The sequence below is a fragment of the Naegleria gruberi genome (genome assembly GCF_000004985.1).
Source record: "Naegleria gruberi genomic scaffold NAEGRscaffold_7, whole genome shotgun sequence".
NCBI classification, from domain to species: Eukaryota; Heterolobosea; class Eutetramitea; order Acrasida; family Naegleriidae; genus Naegleria; species Naegleria gruberi.
In genome coordinates, this window is record NW_003163320.1 from 561,123 (window position 1) to 584,264 (window position 23,142).

Here is a 23,142-nt window from a genome sequence, read left to right on the forward strand (position 1 = left end):
TTATTTCTCATTACAAAATAGATAGACTGAAATGGCAAACTTTGGATCTGTTTGAGGATAATTATTGAATTGAAGTGTGGTTTCTTGCAATAATTCAGGTTCTTCCTCAAGTAATTGGGAAACGTAATTAGAGAGCGTTAGATTTTCATTAAACATGGCTGCTTCATAGATAGCCCTCTTAAGCTCTAACTTATTATCGTAATATTCGAGTATTGCTTGTGACAGAATACGGCAAACTGTTGGCAAATAGAAAATATTCTGAATGAAACGTTTCTTGCAAAATTGTACAAATTCTGTTGGATTTTTCCAGTTTTTTAAAATAAGATCTCCAATACTGCACTCGGTAAGCTTGTCCAAATCAATTGGCTTATCCGAAAATAAAGTTGCAAACTCTGTAACATATACACCCACATTGTTATAGATGTTCGATAGATATTGTACAAGTTTTGGGAAGAATTTCACCTTCTTTTCTATTTCATAAATATCTGCATGATAATTATCAATTAAGAATTTGATTACTTGACCATATTGTGTTGAATAGATGTAAAATCTTGCCAAATAATTCTCTATGGCCGATTGAGAATATAAAATTCCTTTCCCTTTAACATATTCCAATAATCTAAGTTCATTGACATTGAATTGGTTAATTCCTCTCAATTTAATCATCTCTAATAATGGAATTGGCAAATTATCAAGAAAATCATTCAAACTAGTACTCTCTTCATTGGATAATCGTCCAATTAACGAATAAAAGTAACTACTTTCAGTAACTTGCACATAAATTTTCTCTCCTTCTAGGAATTTTCCCAAAAATTGTAAATATTTGATGAAAAAAGTGTATTCTGATAATAAAGAAAATGTTTTTGAAATGGATCCTGTAAAATATTCACTTATTGACAATGTGTCAGAAGTATCAATTCCATTTCTATTCAAAAGTTCGTACATTAGCTCATTTACATCCTCATAATAATAACAGTTGGAAAACATAATTGATATCCAAGATATTTGAGCTTTGAATTTGCTAGATTCGAATAAGCCCTTTAAAACATTAGAACATTCTTTCTTTGGAATTAAATCTGGTAAGTTCTGCAATGATAATCCTATCATTATTTCCCAATATTTAGGATACTCTTCCGATTGTGAAATTCCTCTGAATAATTTCTTTAGAACCAATTTAAAATCAACATTCGGAATAAATTTCATTACACTAATATTTCTGATATATTCCTCTCCCAAGACATGCATCAGAAAATTCAGCACAATCTCCTTTGAATGGTACTGAAAATTAGTCTTCAAACCTCCAAAGAATACATTTAGAGCAATAGTCATTTCTGAATTAATTTGTTTTTCCATCAAATACTTGAATCTTCTATCCCCATTTTGTTGTAAACTAAATAGTTTTTCCTTTATAGAACCTCTCTCAGCAGTACCATCCTCCAATATATGTTTCTCATAGGCATTCAAAAGCGATTGCATCACTGCCCTATGCACAACAAAGGGAACTAGTTTTTTCTGTCCAGAATTTGAGTTAATTCCTTGGATTAGTTTCACAGTTTGTTTCTTCTTCTCTCTATTGTAATGTTTCGAATCATTGAGTATTTCACTCAGTGGAATATTGTTAGTTGCACTGGTCGTAGCAGAGTAGTCTTTCATCTTTTGATATTTTTCAATAATATTCGAAATGATGTATTGATGATAAATTGTCTTCCAGAATATTTCGTATGTATCGAGAGAGTACCAATCTTTGCAAACTAGGCGACAAGATAGAGCATCACGATATGGTAAATATTCCGCAATTAAAAATAAAGTATCTGTTGAGAGAGAAGGTGATGGATTCATTTTTTTTTCTTTGGTTGACCAGAATATTTACTCACACAATGAAATGGTTCAACCTTGAAAATACACTTGTTGTAATGTTTGAAAAATTGGGATTTCAGATTCAAATATTTTCGAATGATAATAAATAAAAATTATCCCAAGCTCACATTCTAGATTCATAATTATGGAAAAAGGAAGGATTTGCAGTTTTAATAAATTTGAATTATTTCTTTCTCTTTTTAATACCACGCATGAATGAACCGAAAATCTTATCGTTTACAATGAATGACTTGTCAGTGGTTGGTGGCACATCTATAAGAGATGGTAAATCGTCAATACTCTCATCGTCATCATGTAATTCTGTCGTGGTAACTGGATTGAAAACTTTTGATGAGCTAGAATTCTTCTTTGGTTTGCTGGCTGGTAAACCTGATGTATCGAAACGTTCAGGAGATGTGAATTTAAAAGCAAAGCCTTCTGTATTCTTTCTCTCTTTTGATGTATTTTGAGTTGATGGTTTGGTTTCTTTTGTTTCTTTTGTTTCTTTGGTTATATCCATTCTTGCTATGTATCGTACAACATCCTCCAAGAACTCGTGTAATATTAAATTATCAAATCCAATGAGTACAGTATCGAGAATATTGTAAAATACTGCTTGTCTGCAGTGTGTACAAACAATTGGTTTCATTTCAGATGTATCTGTGAGAGCTCTGTAAGTTCCTAAAAGAAGAATGGCAATAATCAAATAGTATGATATTGTTGGGAAAAATCCTTGAAAATTATATTTCCTTCCTGAAGCAATAATGTCAAATAAAATAAAACTCTGAATTGGAATATCCAAAAATAACAAAAGTGGAAAGGTGAAATAAGATCCAAACCATCCATTAAACATGTAAGTAAAATATCCAAATACACTCAAATTGGCACAATCCATCACTGAGAATGCATCAGGATAAACACTCTTTGTATCATTTCCTGCACTATTCCATATATTGGAAACAAAAGGCTTCAAGTGCACAGAGTACAAAACATTAAATCCTTGGTCTTTTTCTGCAAGTGGTTTATAATTATAGTCCACTCCATAAATCCAGCCCAAATAAACAGCCGATAAAATGTAGACCAGCACTACTCGTTTCCAATTTGCTCCGATAACCCTTCCACTTATTAAAGTTAGAGAATAATAAAAATCGTAGGCTAGCATCAACAAGGAGGAGTATTCGTTTCCATCACTATTTTCACACTTTTTCATTTCATCATTGATCCACTTTTTATCTCTCCCATACAAGATATCATTAGGAAAAACAAAAGAATTTTGCTGCATTACTACTGGTGTGGCTTCAGCGTTTGTTGTGTGATTATTTTTTTGTATTTTTAGAAGTTCCACAATTCGATGTAAGGAGAAAATATCGGAATAGAGTTTTCAAATATTATTGAAACAACATTTATACATCTTTAATTGGTTTATCAGAGGTAGTGATAGGTAAAATGTCATCACTTTCTGGTTCATTTTGACTGAGTAAAACTTGTTGAACGAAAGTTTTGAATTTTCCATTTGGCACCTTACTCAAAACAAATTCAATCACGAAAACTGAGTACCTAGTAACCATATTGAAGAATGTAAATGCAGTAGCTGAAATTGAAATTACAACCAAATAGACAATTGTTTCTTGGAAGGCATGGTCCATAGTAATATAACAAAGCATAAGATTGACGAAAACATGAGCATTGAACATGAGCAAAGTAAAGGTATTAAGAATAATATCTGTGATGTAGTATCTGTCAGCGTCCTTAATATCCTTTTCAGTCTTTGTCAAACCATCATCTTTTTCTCTGTGAAGAACAGACCAAAAGTAAATAGCAGACAATAAAATCATATGCCAACGTTCATAACCCATTTGGAATGCATTGAAATTAGGGTGTTGTTGGTGAGATTTCATACCTACAGCGCCAGCCATTGGGTGAGCATCAACATCCAATCTTTCTTCTTTTCCAATGTGGAAACCATACATAAAGTGATTCATAAAGAAAAGACTAATTGTTAATTGAAGAATATCAAAGAAGTGATGCTTGGTTTCATCATCTTCGAATTGTGGTGATGAACCAGATGAGTTGAAGCCCTTGTCTTTCTTCTTAACTTGGCAGCAGTATTTGTTAATCAAGATATAAGCAGGAACGAGGAGGTAAAAATATTGTACATTTTGAAGCAAAGTGACAACTCTTCCAAAAGGTGTATCTCTCATCAAGGCAAAAGCATACAACAAGGATGGAATGATCAATCTATCCAATCTCTTTGGATTGAAAAGTAAGACAAATACAAAGTAGAGGAAGGCCATAATGATAAATCCTAAATAATAAATGTGGAATCCTGCAATGGTATAGTATTGAACATAAAGGGCCTTTTGTTCTTGTGGAGCTGTTTCTCTAACGCTGGTAAATTCAAAGAGGAAGAGTAGGAGCATCATGGCTGTACAATAAATAAAGTGGAAGGTATTCTTGTTCATATTCTTAGTTGCTGGCACTGGTGTTCTACGTATCTTTCTTACAATGAACAATGCAACAGAAACAATGGAGCTGAACAAGTTGTATCCACAAAAATCAAAAACAACATAAATCAACAACAAGTATTGCAATGGCAAGACATGTTCCATTCCCCACTTCCATTGTTTTCTGAACAAGTGGAAGAGAGCAAAGAAGGTCATATCAATAGTACAGAAAATGAATAATTTCCAGCCAATGAGTGAGAAACCATCAGCTTCTCCCTTATCCTTTTCAGTTCTGGTCTTCATGAAATAAATTGTGCATTGATAAATAACAAAGAATAGAACAATTGTCAAAAAACCTTGCCAAATGAAGAATGGTCCACCACTTCTTACAACTCCCTTCCAAGTGTCCCAACAGAATAAGACATTGACAAATGAACCAAAATAGAGTGGAATCAAAATGCAGAGGAGATAGAGTGCCTTAGAGACATACTTTTCAGCTAACAAGTGAATAGCATGGAAATTGAAACGGTACAAGCCAATCACAACCATAACCAGTGTACATGCTACATAGAAAGCAACCCAAAATACTGGAGTATCCATCAATTGATAGAGCTTTTGCTTCATTTCAACATTAAGTTTTGAAAGCTCCGTGTTAAAATCTCTAATTGACTTGAACTTTTCAGAGAATGACATGTCGCTAGCCTCCATCTTTAACAAGTTCAAAATAGAAGAAGCAGATCTAAGCAAGTCAGTTCCTCTTCTGGTAGTAGTATCAGTCAATTGAACCAAACTTTCCTTCAAAACATATGATTTGTACTTGAGTGATTCTTCGTCATCGCCAAAATAAGCTCTTGATACACCAATGTTATCAGCAGGTATATCTACTCCCTTCAAATACTTGGCAACAGTTGGACAAACATCAACAATGTCCAATCTTTCATCGTATGGTTTTAATCTTGGATTGTAGAGCATGACATAACCTTCATTTCCATCTCTAGAATAACCATGCAATACGTAACCATTGGAAACATCGTCTGTACCGTGGTCAGAAGATAAAATCAATAAATAATCTGGGTTTGCATCAATCCAATCCTTAAGAGGGTTAATGTCAGAGGCTATTCTGTCAGATAAATAGGTCAAATAGTCCAAATTTGTTGGATCGTGTCTAAAGACACCATGATTGATATGGTCAAAAATTGCAGAGTGAGCAAAAAGTGAACCTCCCTCTCCCTTGATTGTGTCCAAAGTTTCTCTATAGAATTTTCTAGCATCTTCATTGGCAAAGAAGAATCTATATCCTTGGTCATGAGGTTGATCCAAAGGTTCTTCCTTTAATTCAATTCTCTTGAATAATTTATCATAATGCTTGTTTCCGTGAATAGCAAGGAAACTCCATTCAGGTCCAACATATGTTAATGGTCCCATATCTGGACTTCTTTGAATAGATTTGACAAGACTGTCTCCTTCAATTGGATTTCCTTGATAATTTGTTGGCAGTTGACCAGTCATATAACTGGTATAAATGGCATGGGAATATTTTGGACCTGGAACATCAATTGTGTACAGGACCATATGATCCTTGAAATGGTCAAATGTCTTTTTACTATACTTGACCGGAAGACCATCAGTAAATAACCAAATAACCTTGGTAAATTGTAATTCTGATGGATAATCACACAAATGATGTTCTTTTTTCAAATTACTAAATTCACTACTAGTAAAAACATTAAGACTCTTTGTTGATATTAATGCATCTGTTTCCGATGACTTGTGTCCAGTCCTAATTAACTTTTCCCTGACAGATTCTGGAGTTGCTTGAGAGCACATTGTATTTGTTGCTCCAGATTTATATTGACTTCTATTCAAAAGTGTAAAAAAGCCTGATCGAATACCATGTGCAAAAAGTATAAACAGGAAAAAGTATTGGAAAAAGTAAAACCACTTCTTCCTTCTCGAAATGCCTTGTTCTTCTCCGGCCATTCTAATTGTATATCTTTTCTTATAAAAAAACAAAGCAACAAAAATTGTTTATCCGTGTGTGTATGGATCGTGTTGTGTCTTTGCTTCTGTTCAACCAAACAACACTCTTCAAAACTCTCTAGGTGATGATCGAACAATCAGAAATGGTGCAATAGACAACAAATAGATGACGTGTTGTTGCAATTTTTTTAAAGCTTTTCTTTGCTCTCTAACAGTGATGATAAGAAAACAATGACACACTGATGAGGCAGCAAATGCCCGATGATGGTTCCAATACGTTTTTAGAGTTGAGAGGACAGTTCTGGTAAGACATTTGCAATAGCAGAAATACATTAAAAAAGGCGCCTTGTTGCAAAGAATGAAAATGGATTGCAATATTAGAAGAAGTGATGGACTTTTTAAAGTTCGTTTTTGTGCAAAAAGACCGTCATCAAAGGATTAAGGTTTTAAGAGTTTGAGATTTTCAGTTTTTTATTTACACAGTATTTACAATGCAATGATAGTAATTTGATTTAAAATTATTTGAGGAAGAGTGTAGAGTTTCTACGATTTCTGGTTGGGTTGTGTTCAATCTTAATGGAATCCATTCTTAATTTGTCCATTTCGTCTTTCCAGTTGACTGAGAAGACTTTGGCATCTAGGAGTGGTTCGTATCTGTAACCGCCACAATGAATTAGTTTGGTTTGTGCCTTATTCTTGCCTTGATACATTGTCAAGTTGACAAGACAACTGCTGTCAGCTCCAAAACTTTCGCCAACTTTCGACCAAGTCCAATTCACAGTATTGAGTTGATAAATGCTCGAAGAGACATCCCAAAGCATTCCACCACCAATAATATACCAATGAGTACCAATCAATGAAGGTGAGAAGGATGGGAATGTGCCAGCTGTTGGACCGTCACCAGAAGTTTGCATCTTTGTCCATTTCATCAATTGCAAATCCAAGACAAAGACATCATTGTAAGATTCTCTCCAATACTTGTCGTTTGCATTATTTTGAACCCAATATCCTCCACCATAACAAACAATGGAGTGTTGGTTGACAAGAGTTGCTGCAAAACCAAGTCTTGGAGTGAATGTGTCAGATTCCTTATTCTTTTCCAAGATTGAGGTCAAGTTTGTCCATTTCATTGTAACAACATCCAAACACCAAACTTCATTGGTTGGAATCATGTTAGGTCCAATACCACCACCAATAACAATCATGGTACGATCATTGATCATGACTGAGCAGTGATTAGTTCTTGGAGCTGGCCATTCAATTTTGGTTGACTTGGTATTTGGGCAAACAATCTTTTTCCAATCGAACAAGACCTTATTATTGGAAGGTGGCTCAACTTGTTGCAATTCATTCAATTGGGATGGAACACTTCTTGAGGTGGACATTCTTCTTTGGTTGTGATATCTCGTGCTGCTATTACTTGTTGTGGTAGTGGATGTTGTTGGTCTTTGTTTGAATGAGGAGTGTGAAGAGCAGAATCTGGAATTGAAATATTCGTCAGTGAGTTTGACCACGTACAAGTCGTTGGACACATTCGAATCTTCGTATGCACCACCAAAAACAACAACCGATCTGATGGATGGAGCATAAACAGCAGAATGCTTACCAAACATTTGAGGAAGATTGCAATTGGAAACTGGAATTTCTTCTTTAGCTACGAGTTCTTCAGCTGAAATTCTCTGACAACCAACTTCATGATTCTTTGGCACTTCGAAATTCCACTTTCCAGGAACAAACATGGCATTCATGGTGTAGATTCCTTGTTTCTCTGGTGAGTCTGCATGCATTTGCCTTGGATTCAAAATACCACCAATGATCATTACATTTGGAGTGGCACTATTGGATGGAATTACAGTCATGGTATGTCTGTAACGAGGGAAGATTTTATGTGGAGGCACAGGGGCCCATTCACCTCCCAAACTACCAAAGAAATAATCAGTGATGGATGCAGCAATATCTGATTGAGTATCACCAGTGATGATTCCATTCAATGAATTGGTCAATGAGGCATCTTCAGATACGATTTGATTCGAGTTGGAATTTTTGGAAGATTTGGAAACTCTTGGCTTTTGAGTGGTGAGCTTTTCTTCGAGGAAATAATTGATACAATCAATGGTTGTAATCTTTGGAGTGCTTGAGTGAAGATTGAGTTGAAGTTCAGGTGATAGAATCTTCTTCACACCACTGAATTCATCAATCATCATGGAATCTTTTTCACAATGTGGATTGATAGACATGAGTTTGTAAACTTGCTTTGGAGATTGTTGACAGCCGGTTGAAACTTTGAAAATGTGTTGAATTCTCTTCATGTAAGAGCTGCTATACATGACAGTACTGGATGGTTCTACATATTGACTGCAAAAATCAGAATCAGATTTAGATTTGTGAATATAGTTTGGATTATTCACAAAAGTGTGATGCCACCACAATTCTCTATTGGTTGACAATCTGTAGAAGGTAGAGTTGATTCTACAAGTACACAACAAGAGTTCTTCTCTTGTAAAATAGTAGAGAATGTGTTGAAGAATTTCTTCAGGCAAATGATTGAAGTCAACGAGGACAACATCTTCCAAAGTTGTGACCGAAGTCGTTGGTCTTTGGACGAATTGAACAGTTGAGTGTGCTTGTTGCTTTGATTGACCAGATGCATTAGTCATATTGAATTGAGTTAGGAAATTGGAGAATGACCAGGTTGAATTACTTGGATTTCTAACAGATTGTTGTTCAATGTTTCTATTATTGTTGATGGTTGATACACTATTGTGATTATGCAAAAAGTTTTCACTTGAACATGATTTGGAAAGAATGGATGGTGAAGAAGTCATTGAGCGTTCATCATCAATAATAGTGTTAATCATCATTTTCTGTTAGTCTTTCAATTAGTTTTTTTTCGAATTGTTAGTTGAAAGCAAACGAAACCGTCTGTTTTATTGGCCTTACCGTTTGTTCAAAAGATTGCGTTGCAATCCAACTTCCCAAGAAAGCTTACTGGTTTCGTAATCCAAATGGATTTCTTTTGTAAAGTATTGACGTATCTCCACTGTGCATAAACTGGGTTTGGTTTCAGGATTACATTATCGAATCTTTTTGGAAAAGTTTTGCATCCACAGTGAAAGTCAACATTTTGTCGATGAATGGCATGTAGATGACAACAGGGTGATAGTATTATTTCATTTTTGAATTGTTTTGTAAATAAATCATGTAAAAAATTGATTTTGTAAAACTGGTCTTGTCTGCAACTATTTGAAGTAAGGTTCAACCATTGTAATATTTTCAAGTTGACCAACCAATCGGCTTACAATATTCGAGGTGGGTACATGTATCCTGAAGACCAATTGCCTTTCTCTATGGCTTGGTACCTCTTAGCCAACTCAATTCTCTGTATTCCAACACCTTAAATTAAATATTAATAATTTTGATCCTCAACAATGTTTAATAAATGATGTTCATCAATAAAACGTATTCAATGAATTTTAATGGTTCATCACAACAAACAAAATGCTGTTCACCTCACTTCTGAGGTCCGACCTCGATGTTATGCTGATATCTTTGCAACGATTGAAAAAGGACCAAATTTAAAAACCTCAAAAAACTACGAAAAAAAATAGCTCGAAGCTGTTTCTCTCATTTGAATTAGTATATAGAATAAACCGAAAATGGGCTTTAACTTGAAGATTGTTGGTGGTACCAGTAATTTGGAATTGGCGTATGTAGTTTTTAATGTTGAAAGAGTGATGATAATAATTTGTTGTTCGGGTTGATTTTTGTGATATTGGTGTCGATGATATACAAAATTTATTTTTCGTCATCCTTTTGTTGATGAATATTTGTGATGGTGAATAGTAAGAAGGTTGCTCAATTCTTACAAATCGATCTTACTGAAACCAAGGTTTACAAGTTTGCTGATAGTGAAATTGGTGTTCAAATTATGGAAAATGTCAGAGGTGTAAGTATTGAAGATGTATGAGGATTGTATTAATTGTTATTATTATTGGAATGGATTAGAGTGGTATGTATTGACTAAAATTCAATGAATTATTTATCGGAATGTAAAGATGTTTATGTTATTCAATCAACATGTACTCCTGTCAATGATAACTTTATGGAATTGTGTCTTATTGTCGATGCTTTGAAGAGAGCCAGTTGTAATAGAATTACTGCTGTTGTTCCATATTACGGATATGCTAGACAAGACAGAAAGACCAAGCCAAGAGTCCCAATTTCTGCTGCCCTCGTCTCTAGATTGTTAGAATCATCAGGTGTTGATCGTGTCTTGTCTGTTGACTTGCATTGTGGTCAAATTCAAGGTTTCTTCAACATTCCAGTTGACAATCTCCATGCCAAACCAGTTTTGGTCGATCAATTCTATCAAAGAATCGTTTTAGGTGAATCATTGAAGACTGTTTCCGATTATCAAGGACTTGTTGTCGTTTCACCAGATGCTGGTGGTGCAGAACGTGCTGATAACTTTAGAACTGCATTGAATGAACAAGATCCATCTCTCCAAGCTTCTATGGCTGTTATGAATAAGAAGAGAGTTGAAGCCAATAAGGTTTCCACAATGGAATTGGTCGGTAATGTTGAAGGTAAACACTGTGTCATTGTTGACGACATGATTGACACTGCTGGTACTTTGGCTATGTGTGCTCAAATTTTGAAGGACAATGGTGCTAAGAGAGTCTTTGCTTGTGCCACCCATGGTTTATTCAATGGAGCTGGTGTCAAGAAGATGGAAGAAAGTGTCATTGAAAAGGTTATTGTCACAAACACTGTCCCACTCCCAGCTGAAAAGCAACACGAAAAGATTATTCAAGTCTGTGTCAGCAAATTGGTTGGTGAAGCTATTAGACGTGTTCACAATGAAGAATCTGTCTCAAGCTTGTTCTAAACTGAATGTGAACTCTCCTGAATAGTATAAATGAAAAATCTTAAAAATAATTAATTTACTTTTTGGAATTGGAATATAATTACAGATTTGGACTACCAACAAGGAGGAAATTATCACGAGTCTTTCTCTCAAACTTGTGATTGAATTCATTAATGTGGTGAGTTTTCTTTTGTGGAGTGTGAGGCATGCTTAAATGTTGACCTGCACTAGCTCCAGATCCAGAAAAATTCAAAGATTGAGTCACATCTCCCAATTGACTAGATTTAAAGAAACTCTTTGGAGGTGTAAATGCTCGTTGTTCTTTGACACCCATAATTCTTCCTAATCCTCTCGTTGACAAGGGTTTGTAGACTCTTCCTACCGAGGCAGGAGAGGTTAAATCCTTTGGTTTTCTGTCATCTTTAATATTCGGTCAATCAAGGTGATATTGTCAAAATTTAACTTACACTTAACCTTAATAGGTGTAATGGGAGAATCAAATTCTCTTCTATTTTCCTCATTTTCTGATCTTGGTGGCGTGGATTCAACACTCTTGAAAGATCTTGCTGATGAAGTTCCTGAATGTAGTCTCTTTGGAGTGAGGTTTGTTGGTGTGGTTGTTGACTGATAGAATACTCGATCCTCATTAAGCTTTTTACTAATTTCTAAACTGAGTTGATTCCTTGTTTTGGGTGGTGTTTTAAACATGTCTGCCGATCTAGGAATTGTTTTTTCACAAGATTGACTGATAGAAACTACCTGTAATGGGAATAGTCTCTCTGTTGCAGTACTTGCTACAGAGAGTGGTAATATTTGAGTTCTATCCTCTCCTTCTCTCCACATTTTGGCTTGTTTTTCCTTTAAAAATTGCTGTTGAATTCCAATAACCATACCAGGTCTACATACTCTGAGCCATCCAATGACTTCAGTTGCTGTGAATTGGTAATGTTTCATCATGTAGAGGGCAATCATTGTTCCAGTTCTTCCAAGACCTGCCTTACAATGGACTGCAATGATAGACTCCTCTTCAGCTATTTGAAGGAATTTCCTGATATGATCCTCACTTGGTGTACTTCCATCTGGGAAGTATAAATCGAAATGATTAATTCCATTACTGATGAATTTCTTTCGATCATAGAGAGCTCTGTTCAATCTAACAATTGCTGACACTCTCCACTGTTTGAAAGGAGAAATATAATCCTCTGGAGTTAAATGTACATATCCATCACTTGAAATTCTTCTACTAGATGGTGATGAAAAGGCCAAAAATTTACCGGGCACTACCCAGTTAATGTCTCCATTTTCGACCTTTTCAAGTCTAAGGTATTCCTCAGCGTCAAATGAATTGTATTTGAAAAATCCAAGGGATATTCCTTTAACAAGACCTTTACAACAATCCAAAATTGACAAGCTGAATGTTGATAAATTTTGAGAGGCATCCCTGAAAGGAATGAGAGGAGGATAAACAAAATTGAAAGGTTTACATGCATCTTCTGCTGTCTTATCCTGAGAAATGACCATGTAGGCAGCTGCCAAGAATGCAGCATTTGCTCTCTTTTGACCATCAAAACTTGTCACTAATACTATTCTCTTATTTGTTGTCTGTAACATAATGTATTGAATCAATGTAAATTAACTCAGAACGCAAGCAAACATACCCTTAACAAGTTATCAATATGTCTACATATTTCTACAGTATATCCTAAATTTACAGGACCAAAATCATGACAGAATGGTTCATAAACATATCTCTCGTCAAGCATGACAAAAGTTGATTGAGGATTGTCATAGGCCGATGGAGTCCTCCTCAGAGAAACCCAATATAAACGATCCTCAATTAGACAAATTGCATCCTTCAGATCTCCTCCCATCTTTTTGGGGCTATTAGAAAAGTTGGTATTGCTCTCTCGCTTTGTGCTACTGTTGCTGGGCGAGATGGGCAGTATTGTCATACTATTTGTTTCTATTAAATTGAGAAGGAAAATTGATGATTAATAATAAGTAGAGAAAAGGTGATCGGATCCGATATATAGAATGCTATATTAATGATGATACAAACCTGAATTAATACTCTCCTTCACTGAAATGGATGATATCGATAAATTCATCATCCTATTAGAAAGAGTCGATGAAGCCGAGGTTGCTCTACTCGGTGTTGAAGAATTCATATTCAATCTCTTTAGATACTGATTCTCTTACTCCCTTAAAAATCTCGGAACAATAAGGTAAAAATCAAAGAAACTCTGCGTTCGTTCGCCTCTTGATAAACGACTAGTTTTTTTTGAGTTTGTTCAATAGAGAGAACATAGTCTAAGGATGCATTGTTGAGAGAAGTTTTGAAGCGTAATTTTACTTTAAAAAAATTACGATCGGGGAGAGATGAAATAAATTCTTTCAAGACTTGTCCTTCTTAAGAAAAGTCAATGTGTTGCGAAGAATTTTACATACGGTTGGGTTTCTGGTGGTATACATCATGATGTGTATTAAGCATTCGAAATATTTTCAAATATTATGCTCTTTGTTGAGATTGTTGGATGTTCCTAAATCAAAAAGGTGTAAAGGAGAAGTAACTTGTTTATAATTTGGGACATGCGAATACTTGCAATATTGTTTCTCATAAATGATTTGGAAACGAAAAAGGATCAAACTGGTTTATAGTGAAAGAGGAAAAAGAGGTTTAAATCGTTTTATATTTCGCAAATTAAGAATTTGCATGGCTACGGCCATATCACGATTCATGCACCTCATCCCGTCCGATTTGAGCAGAAAAATGATGCCCAATCCAACAAGGTCATCTTTGAATTGACTTGTTGGAGATTCTTCGTTGTTCTATTATTTAACAGAGCGAGAAATCATACCAGATGAATCCTCACAGGAAAAAATTGAGAAGGAGGGCAACAACCACTTTGATTATTGACCAAATTCTGGCTACTCATCCTCTTGAGTGAAAGGAGGAGAGTTTCCAGATTCACATTTCAGTCTGCATGATCTCTGAAATGTCCTTCAAGGTAAGTATAAAGAAAGAAAAGAGTGTAAATTCAAACAAATCTTAAAAACTTTTCAAGATGTATGATTTTTTGAAACCTGAATTATGGTCATTGTTTGTTTTTTTATGATTTGAATTCTTTGAAATAGTTGAACATGAAGCAAACACAGAATTGATATAATTACTTTGAAATTTATGTAGGATAATTATTTTACATTATTGAATATTTACATTTTGGTTTTATTTACAATGATTGCCTAGGTTTTCAAAATTTTGAGTTTTATGGAGATTACCACTTTTTGAATAGTTTGTTTCTCATTTCTAAAGTGTTATGTGATTGAGATTTAGAAGTTTTACTTGTTTCATTTCCAACAGAATTCAATGTTTTGTAATCAATTAAATTTCTTCTTCTTGTTCCACCAATAATATTATCCAGAGAAATTTCGGAATTAAATTGTGAAGTATTATTGGAGGAATTATACATATTTCTTCTTGTTGAGACCATTTTCTAATTGTTGTTTTGTTATTTTCTTTTGTTGTTGATTTTCATTAAATTTCCTTTCATCAAAATATTGATAGAAAAATTCAACTTCTTGTGATGAGTGGAAAATCCACCAAAAATCGGAATCACAAAATTAGTGGAAATCATCATGGAAATAAATAGATCAACTATCCACAACAAAACAAAATAACTAAATAAGAGCAAAATGCCAGCTAGAAATACTTCATCAAATACTTCATCTTCCGAAGATAGAATTCCAACAAAAACAGAATGGACAAGATCTAAACCAATTGATTTATCTAAAAGATTACCATTATTTGATATTGATACTTCAAATATTATAAGTGGAACAAGACATCGTAATAATATTGATTATCATCATGCAAATTTAAATGGTAAACAAATTTCAGTGAAAAGATCTTCGAAAAATTCAATTGAAAAGAGAGCTAAACAATCAACCACCACAAATAAGAAGATTACCAAATCGAAAAAGATGTAAAATTGCAACTTGTAAATAATTCAGTAAATTGTAAATAATTGTAAATAAAACAACTTTGAAATATAGATGAAGTTTCAATTTAGAATTGATCAGAATATGAGAAACCAAAATTTGTATCCTGCAATTCAACATGACAAATGTTCAATAAATATGAGGTTAATCAACCTTTTCAATTTCTTCAAACAAAACCTGAACCAACAAGATTCTGTCTTCGTTGCCTTCACTGTTCATACAGTCAAAGACTGTAGCGGGATTGTCGTCATATTCCTGACAGGCTTCCCGTCTATTAAACTAAAAAGAATATTCACAAATTAATAATCGTTGTTTTTATTTTGTTGCCAAAGGAATATTTAACAGATTGTTGAGAAAGTCAAATTAATTTAATTTGAACATTCCTTGAATTTCCTTTGCAGAGTAAGCTCCTTCTAATATCTTCTTCTCCTCTTCAGTCAATTTAATTTCCAATGCTTGAACATTGAGCTCAACATTAATGGCCTTTGTTGCACCAATTACTGGACTTACAACTCCAGGTTTGGAAAGTAACCAAGCAAGTGCAATTTGAGCTGGAGAAACGTTTCTCTTCTTGGCAATTTCAGAAACTTTTCTCAAAGTTTCCTTATCACCTTCAGTCAAATTGCCCTTAAATATGGTTTGAACAATGTCAGTATTTTGTCTCTTGGAATTATTTTCATTAGTTTCAATTGCCTTCTCCTCAGCATTGACAAATTCATGAGCACGAGCTAACATTCCATTAGAAAGAGGTCCCCAAGGTGTGAGTGAAACACCTTGATCAACACACAATGGATTCATTTCTCTCTCCTCTTCTCTATAGATGAGATTATACAGATTTTGCATGGAAATAAATTTAGTCAATCCCTTCTTCTCAGCATAATGTTGAGCTTTGGCAAATTGCCAAGCAAACATAGTAGAGGCACCAATGTATCTGACCTTTCCAGATTTAACCAAATCATGGAGAGCTTCCATGGTTTCTTCAATTGGTGTTTGTTCATCCCAACGATGGATAATGTACAAATCAATGTCTATTTAAATTTTTCATTTCAAATCACAAGAAGAAAGTAAAACTTACAATCAAGACCTAATCTTTGTAATGAATCCTCAACTGCATGCATAATGTGCTTTCTGGAGAGACCCATAGTATTTGGTTTACCTTGATTACTATTCATAATGAGTTTTTGTTCACCAGAATGATCCAATGGTCCACAAACTTTGGTAGCAACCACAATTTCCTCTCTTGAAATGTTGAATTCCTTAATGAACTTGCCTAAAATTCTTTCACTTTCTCCATTGCTGTAAATATTGGCAGTATCGAAAAAGTTAATACCCAAATCCCATGCCTTCTTCAATATTCTCAATGATTCCTCTTCTTCCAAAACCCAAGGAATCCACTTGGAAGATCCAAAACTCATGCAACCCAAGCAAAGTTGAGAAACCTTTAAACCACTTTCACCCAAATTGACGTATTTCATATTGTATTGATTGCGATTGAAAACTGTTAGTGCAGATAGAATTAAATTCAAAAACTAGTTGTGAATTTGTTTTTTTGTGTTTGGAATTAGAGTTTTGTTTCAAAGCCATGAAATTTAAACCTAAAATTTATACTTTTAATTCTGCGCGCATGATTCAAGTTGATTTGTGCTCATATTTAAACGAGCAGAATTATGATCATTAGTGAAAGAGGAGGTGGAACAACAACCATTGATAGGATCCTAATCGCAATTTAGATTGAAGAATGTTATGAGTTAAAGATAGAGGGAAAAAGACTCCTTATATTTACTGGATGGAATTGTTTCAAATTTTTCATTCCGTCCTTATATTCATATTGGTATCCATTGAGACTAATAGTAAACCTCATATAATTTAAACCTTCCTTTGAAATATTTGCATCGTGTATGTTCTTGTTGGCCAATAAAATTGTTTTTGTGTTCCTAATTTTTAGCTAGACCAATTCAAGCTACTTAGGAGTTTACTGTAATTTCAATACTTGAAGCATTATTAAAATATAATTTTTCAGAATAGATAGCACCCAATATTTACCAACTATTGTAAAAGTATCATATCTTCTGACCTTAAAACATCGATGTATCTTTACACTCCATATTTACAAAGCTAATTCAAAAAACAATTCAAATATTCACAATCGTTTCTTTATAGACTTACGGCAAATGCACATTTACAAATAAGAATATAATATCATGAATTGATATTTGGTGTCATTCTTAATCATGGCAATCTGAATTGGACTTCCTGCAAATTCCTCTCGTCCATGTTCACCTGAGAAGATAAGGAAAACATTGAATTCAGCACTATTCTTCAACATGTTGGCACGTTCTTCATGGAAGCATACAGACATGTACAATTTTTCACCTTGAAGAAGACCAAGAATGGAAGGAAGCTCATACTCTGAGTACTTGTAACCACCTGATCTAGAGTTGACAGGGTGATTGAGGGTCAAATCGTTTTATATTTCGCAAATTAAGGTATTGAATGGCTACGGCCATATCACGATGAATGCACCTCATCCCGTCCGATTTGAGAAGTTAAGCACCGTAGAGCCACATCAGTACTGAGGTTGGAGACAACTTGGGAACCTGTGGTGCTGTAGTCTTTTTATTTATCCTTAGCTGTTGAATTAAAAAGGATTCGTTGATTATTACTTTTTAATATTAAATATCAGTTTGATTATTACTCTGAAACAAGTAATCAAATTTCAATAATTCACTATTCACAGTTTAATTTATTTACAATAATTGAGAGAGTTTACGATATTATGCTATTTAGCCTCCTCTCAATCTCAATACTAAATGCACAGTTGAATCCTTTTGAAGATTGTAATCACCAATGGTTCTTCCATCTTCCAATTGCTTACCGGCATAAATCAATCGTTGTTGATCTGAAGGAATTCCTTCCTTATCAAATATCTTTTGTTTCATATTCTCAACAGTGTCGTTTGATTCCATTTCGATAGTAATTGTCTTTCCAGTTAAGGTTTTTACAAAGAGTTGCATTCCTCCTCTTAATCTCAACACCAAATGAAGTGTTGAATCTTTTTGAATGTTGTAGTCATTAATAGTTCTGCCATCTTCCAATTGTTTACCTGCAAAGATGAGTCTTTGTTGATCTGGTGAAATTCCTTCCTTATCTTGTACCTTTCTTTTCACATTTTCAATTGAATCATTGGATTCAACCTCCAAAGTGATAGTTCTTCCAGTGAGTGTCTTGACAAATAATTGCATTATGTTTGTTGTCTTTGTTTTTGCTTATTGTTTTTCTTGAATCCAAAGCTTCTTTGCTTTTTAAGCTTGTTTTGAGAAGTGTATTTTTAGAAAGTTGTTCTTGATTAAGAATATCTTGTATGAACTGATTTTTGTTTCTGGACACAAACTTGGTTCTCAGTGAGTTTCTTCAAGAGTTCATACGGCTCATTGATATTAAAGCAGTGCATGAGAATTTGATTATCTGGATTGACTTTCATATAGTAAGGATACCACATAAGTTTCAACCAAGTGTTGTTCCTCAGGTTCCACACATTTAACAAGAACTTCATCCAAATCCAAGACAAGAGTCTTTTTGGATGGATCCTTGGCTGGAGGTAACATTAACTTATTCTCTTTTGAGCTATTAAACGCATAATTATAAGAATTTCTGTGTTGCCCAATTTGTGAGCAAATATTAAGTACAGCAATGGATGGTGACTTTCTTGTTGCTCAAGTTTATTCTTCAAGGTGTGAATGTTTCGTTCTCCTGTTGGTGAAAGTGTTACAATAGGAAGGATTGTGGTTGTTTTGAGAATAAGTGTGGAGGATTTGTATATTCTCTTGATGATGGTATTTCTTATAAGCATTTTGAATATTTCAATATTTTAAGGAGCACTTGTTGGATTAATAAACTGAAGAGAAATTTAAGGGAAAAAATTGATTGAATTTATGTTCTTGATTGGAATAAGATTGAGTTTCAATCAAAATTTTATTTCTTTAAAACAAACATTAATAAATAGATCATAAAATGAGCTCTAAACTTTATTGATTTCCTTCTCGTCGTAGAACACTATGAGAAGTTGAAATGAATGAAAGAAATTAGAGAAAAAATTTAACTCGAACGCCGGGAATTGAACCCGGGTCGCCAGAGTGACAGTCTGGAATGCTACCACTATACCACGCCCGATTACATCAATGATCTCTTAATTAGCCTTAATATTTAACAGAGTTTAGTTTGTCCTTAACTGTTCCATTAGTTGACTGTGTTTTATAAATAGAAAACCATAATATTAAGCGTATTTCAACAAAACTGAAGCTAAGTCTGGTGTAAAGGAGGTTAATATTTGAGGCATGTAGTGTAATTCTAACATCACGATCAGCTCATTTATCTGAAGTGTTGGTGGCGTAACTCCACCCATGCCTTTTTACCTCAGCTTAAATAAAAATTTTTTCCTAGAAGAGAATTAAGAGAAAAAACAACTTGCTCCACTTCTCAATTAAAGTTTTATGTAATTTATTTGTCAATCAAGTTAATATCAGTGTCTGTGGAGAGTAAATGTTTACAACGTTTGGTTCCAACAATTCTTTCCAATTTCAAAGCGTCAAAAGTACTAAAGAGTGATAAAATTCTGCAAGATGGATATTGAGTACGAATATTGATGGCCTTCTTGGCAAATATTTCATAAATAAAAGCATTTTCTGGAAGTGAATAGTAAACAATTTGATTAATCTTGAAATCTGACAATTTTGGAGCATGATAATAAAAGTGACGTTCAGTATAAACTAAAAAGTTGGCACAATCTTGTCTAAATTTGGTGAGGACATTCTTTGTCTTTTCAGTATATTCTGAAATACCGTGGAATGGAATATTACACATATCAAAGAAATTTCTCAAACGAACAAAATCCAAATATGAAGAAACTACAATTAAAAATCTTCCATCAACACTATTCTTAAATCTTGGGAAAACTGTATTCACAAAGTGATTGTAACGATCCTCATCAACTTGAGCTGGATCTTGAGTTGAAATTCTCTCAAAGATTTGTGGGATTTGTCCGAAAATAGATCCAATCACGCCATCATAGAGTGATCTAACCTTAACAACTCCTCTGAAATTTTTACAATACTTTGAAACGAGACCATTAATGTCTGGACTCATTTGACTGCTGAAAATAAGTGTTTGTCTAAAGTATTTGGATCTATTTTTCAATATTTAGAAATCTAGAATTTGATTTTCAAATTACTTACAATCCTTGAATGTGATATTCTTTCAAAATGTCAAAATCGAGATCAAAGGTAAACTTTTGCTGTTCTTCAACATTCACCAAATCCATTGTCTTGGTAACGTGTTCCCAATTTTGCATGAGGAGTTTGTCACATTGATCAATAATACAAACTTCAATGGAAGATAAAAATCTTTCACTAAATCTTGTTAAAAGAACATGATTATTAATGGTACTACTTACTATCTGTCTGAAATATTTTCCTGTTGAATACCAATTGGTGTGGCAATGATAATGTCAGCCTCTGAAACTGGAGCCATAATTTCCAATTGACCATGATGATCCTTCAATTTAACACCCAAACTGAATTCTTCATTGGTGTTACCTTCGAAAATCTTTTGCCACCAAAGTGGTTTAGACTTTTTCAGTTCTTCATCCTCTTCATCAGCATCAAAAGTCAATTCGAAAGCTTCCTTTCTTCTTGTGGAGAGAAGTTTTGGAATGAGTTCTGAAATCAATTCAACAATCAAGAAGGCAACAAAACGATTTGGAACGAGAACCAAAATCTTTGAAGTGTTATAAGAATCATCCTTCACTGTATACTGCTCCTTACTGTAGAATTCTCTCTTTGTATCATTGTACCATTCATATCTCTTTGTTCTTTAGAATTATTGAAATATATTGTTAATAATAAATATTGAAAAACCTACTTTAACAAGTGATTCACAATATGAAGAGTATAAGTTTCAACACAAACTCTATGATTATCGAGGGTGCAATTAGGGAAGTACAAATCTCTATAATCATTCATGATGGTAAATAATCTACCTTGGAAATCATCTCTGAAATGAGTCAATGGAGTAGTACTTTTTGGATTCGAATAGGTAGAACCAGATTTAATCTTTGAACGAAGGGAAGTCTTTGGAGTATAGAAACGTGAAGCATCATCTTCACCTTGAACTTCTTGAAGGTAATCTTTCCATTTTCTAATCAAATCATCTTCAACCAAGAGCTCATTCAATGTATAGGATTTGTCTCTCTTGAGTTTTTCCATTATTGAAGTGGATCCAAGAGAAAGTGGTGTATCTTCATCTTTGAATTGGAATTTGACAGTCTCAGTTTCCGTGAGGAGTATATCATCCAATTTATCATTTTCCTTAATGTCTGCTGTGGTGATTACCTTCTTGACATGTTCTTCCTTTGTGAAACTCTTGTAGAGTTGATTGAGTTCATCTTCTGTTTTTGTTCCAATAAATTGAATGACATCTCCCAAAACCAAAGCTTTGTCACCATTTGGTGTATCATCAATAATGGTCTCAACAACCTTTGTTTCCGTTGATGTTTCAATAAATTCCTTCAATTCTTTTGATTCCCAAGGTCTATAGAAATGATGATACCAAACATCCTTAACTTTCTTATCAAAATCAATGCATACACAAAGTTTTTGATAGGAATTATCACTCAAATCATTGGTACGATATTCAATAAATACTGGATTGCTTGTTTTAAAGTGATATTTTGGTAAATTCAATTTGTAATCGTCAATATTGAGTTGTTGTGTGACTTTTGATGAAATATCCACTTTTAATTGGGTAGCAAATGGATCCATAATGAATTTGTTTCCTTTTGGTGTTGTGTCAATGTTTGAAAGAATTTTGTTTCTCAACTTGTCCATAATAGAGATGGATTCATATTTTGGTTTTTTAGTTTCATCATCTTCACTTCCGATGAGTTTTCTCTTCTTTTTACTGGCAAGAGATTTTAAATTTAAACCTTTAGATCCTTGAGATGTTGTTGATAATGTAGAGGTTGTTGTTGACTTTTTAGCTGGTTCATCCTCTTTTGATGTTGTTGTTGCAAAGGACACTTGCTTTTTCATTTTTTTTATTGAATTGTTCTTCATGGTATTTGTTGTTGTTCAATTATTATTCACCACCATGATTAAATACTGTGTTAAAGCGCCATGCATGAAAAGCTAATAAACTTGCAAGTTACAAGAGAAAATTGTACAATTTATTGTTCTTCAACAACGATACCACTGTCAATAACCTTGACTTCTTCAGCTGGCTTATCACCATAACCAGTTCTAACATTTTCAATCTTTCTAACAACATCCAAACCAGAGACGACTTGTCCGAAAACAACGTGCTTACCATCCAACCATGGAGTTGGTCCCAAAGTAACAAAGAATTGAGAACCATTAGTGTCTGGACCAGCATTAGCCATGGAGAGACATCCAATGAAGTGCTTAACCTTGAAGTTTTCATCAACAAATCTATCACCATAAATTGACTTTCCACCCATACCATTACCCATAGTGAAGTCTATCATGATATTAATCCAAGTCAATATTCAACAATAATTGAAAAGCATATGATTAATTCGGATCAACAAAGATGTTAAAGATATTAAAAACATACCACCACCTTGAATGACAAAGTTAGTAATAACTCTGTGGAAAGTAGATCCCTTGTAACCGAATCCTGGAGTACCAGCAGTCAATTGCTTGAAGTTTTCAGCGGTCTAATCAAAAGATGATGATTCATCATATTTGTATAAATGTAAAATGTTGAAAATACAAACCTTTGGGACGGTCTTACCATACAAACCGAAAACAATTCTACCAGCTGGAATACCACCAATGGTGATATCAAAGTAGACTTTATCAGTAATTTCCTTGTCGTCAGCCTTGACCAAAGCGACCATCATCAAGACGATGGCGACAGCGGCAAAAGTAATAAAACGCTTATTCATTTTTTTATGTTTTGATTAATTAATATTTGATCGTA

At 34.0% G+C, this 23,142-nt stretch overlaps 8 protein-coding genes and 1 non-coding gene across 9 annotated transcripts; 1 reads left to right on the plus strand and 8 right to left on the minus strand.

Moving 5' to 3' along the window:
* On the minus strand, positions 1 to 6,281 carry NAEGRDRAFT_46622 (FBOX domain-containing protein; the record flags this gene model as incomplete). The annotated part of the gene is made up of 4 exons (XM_002681208.1): positions 1 to 1,811; positions 2,065 to 2,538; positions 3,758 to 4,245; positions 4,792 to 6,281. 4 exons carry the CDS (start codon positions 6,279 to 6,281, stop codon positions 1 to 3), a joined length of 4,263 nt encoding a protein of 1,420 aa, XP_002681254.1.
* A 518-nt stretch (positions 6,282 to 6,799) lies between these two features.
* On the minus strand, positions 6,800 to 9,142 carry NAEGRDRAFT_46623 (uncharacterized protein; the record flags this gene model as incomplete). Its single annotated transcript, XM_002681209.1, has 1 exon — positions 6,800 to 9,142. One exon carries the CDS (start codon positions 9,140 to 9,142, stop codon positions 6,800 to 6,802), a length of 2,343 nt encoding a protein of 780 aa, XP_002681255.1.
* A 795-nt stretch (positions 9,143 to 9,937) lies between these two features.
* Positions 9,938 to 11,169, plus strand: NAEGRDRAFT_60335 (uncharacterized protein; the record flags this gene model as incomplete). Its single annotated transcript, XM_002681080.1, has 4 exons — positions 9,938 to 9,987; positions 10,125 to 10,227; positions 10,287 to 10,290; positions 10,337 to 11,169. 4 exons carry the CDS (start codon positions 9,938 to 9,940, stop codon positions 11,167 to 11,169), a joined length of 990 nt encoding a protein of 329 aa, XP_002681126.1.
* Positions 11,170 to 11,988: 819 nt separating this feature from the next.
* NAEGRDRAFT_1976 (uncharacterized protein) lies at positions 11,989 to 13,007 on the minus strand (the record flags this gene model as incomplete). The annotated part of the gene is made up of 2 exons (XM_002681210.1): positions 11,989 to 12,750; positions 12,807 to 13,007. Coding segments are annotated over 2 exons (963 nt in total), but the record flags the coding sequence as incomplete, so codon positions are not given.
* Positions 13,008 to 15,510: 2,503 nt separating this feature from the next.
* NAEGRDRAFT_63722 (uncharacterized protein) lies at positions 15,511 to 16,622 on the minus strand (the record flags this gene model as incomplete). Its single annotated transcript, XM_002681211.1, has 2 exons — positions 15,511 to 16,175; positions 16,223 to 16,622. The coding sequence occupies 2 exons, from the start codon at positions 16,620 to 16,622 to the stop codon at positions 15,511 to 15,513; spliced, it is 1,065 nt and encodes a 354-aa protein (XP_002681257.1).
* A 1,308-nt stretch (positions 16,623 to 17,930) lies between these two features.
* On the minus strand, positions 17,931 to 18,389 carry NAEGRDRAFT_30818 (polyubiquitin; the record flags this gene model as incomplete). Its single annotated transcript, XM_002681212.1, has 1 exon — positions 17,931 to 18,389. The coding sequence occupies one exon, from the start codon at positions 18,387 to 18,389 to the stop codon at positions 17,931 to 17,933; it is 459 nt and encodes a 152-aa protein (XP_002681258.1).
* Positions 18,390 to 19,246: 857 nt separating this feature from the next.
* On the minus strand, positions 19,247 to 19,317 carry NAEGRDRAFT_t115. The gene has a single exon. It is a non-coding gene; the product is annotated as a tRNA-Asp (tRNA).
* Positions 19,318 to 19,624: 307 nt separating this feature from the next.
* On the minus strand, positions 19,625 to 22,232 carry NAEGRDRAFT_78537 (uncharacterized protein; the record flags this gene model as incomplete). Its single annotated transcript, XM_002681213.1, has 4 exons — positions 19,625 to 20,329; positions 20,379 to 20,552; positions 20,597 to 21,013; positions 21,064 to 22,232. 4 exons carry the CDS (start codon positions 22,230 to 22,232, stop codon positions 19,645 to 19,647), a joined length of 2,445 nt encoding a protein of 814 aa, XP_002681259.1. The 3' UTR covers positions 19,625 to 19,644.
* A 114-nt stretch (positions 22,233 to 22,346) lies between these two features.
* On the minus strand, positions 22,347 to 23,105 carry NAEGRDRAFT_38007 (cyclophilin). The gene is made up of 3 exons (XM_002681214.1): positions 22,937 to 23,105; positions 22,774 to 22,876; positions 22,347 to 22,677 (listed from the first exon to the last, which is right to left on the minus strand). The coding sequence occupies exons 1-3, from the start codon at positions 23,060 to 23,062 to the stop codon at positions 22,367 to 22,369; spliced, it is 540 nt and encodes a 179-aa protein (XP_002681260.1). The 5' UTR covers positions 23,063 to 23,105; the 3' UTR covers positions 22,347 to 22,366.
* Positions 23,106 to 23,142: the final 37 nt, after the last annotated feature.

Excerpts from the sequence above, each read along its gene's own strand:
- NAEGRDRAFT_38007 (XM_002681214.1), bottom strand. The coding sequence starts at position 23,062 with ATGATGGTCGCTTTGGTCAAGGCTGACGACAAGGAAATTACTGATAAA. Across the intron at positions 22,877-22,936 it reads ATGGTAAGACCGTCCCAAAG|ACCGCTGAAAACTTCAAGCA; the intron begins GTTTGTATTTTC and ends TCTTTTGATTAG. Across the intron at positions 22,678-22,773 it reads CTTTGTCATTCAAGGTGGTG|ACTTCACTATGGGTAATGGT; the intron begins GTATGTTTTTAA and ends ATATCATGATAG.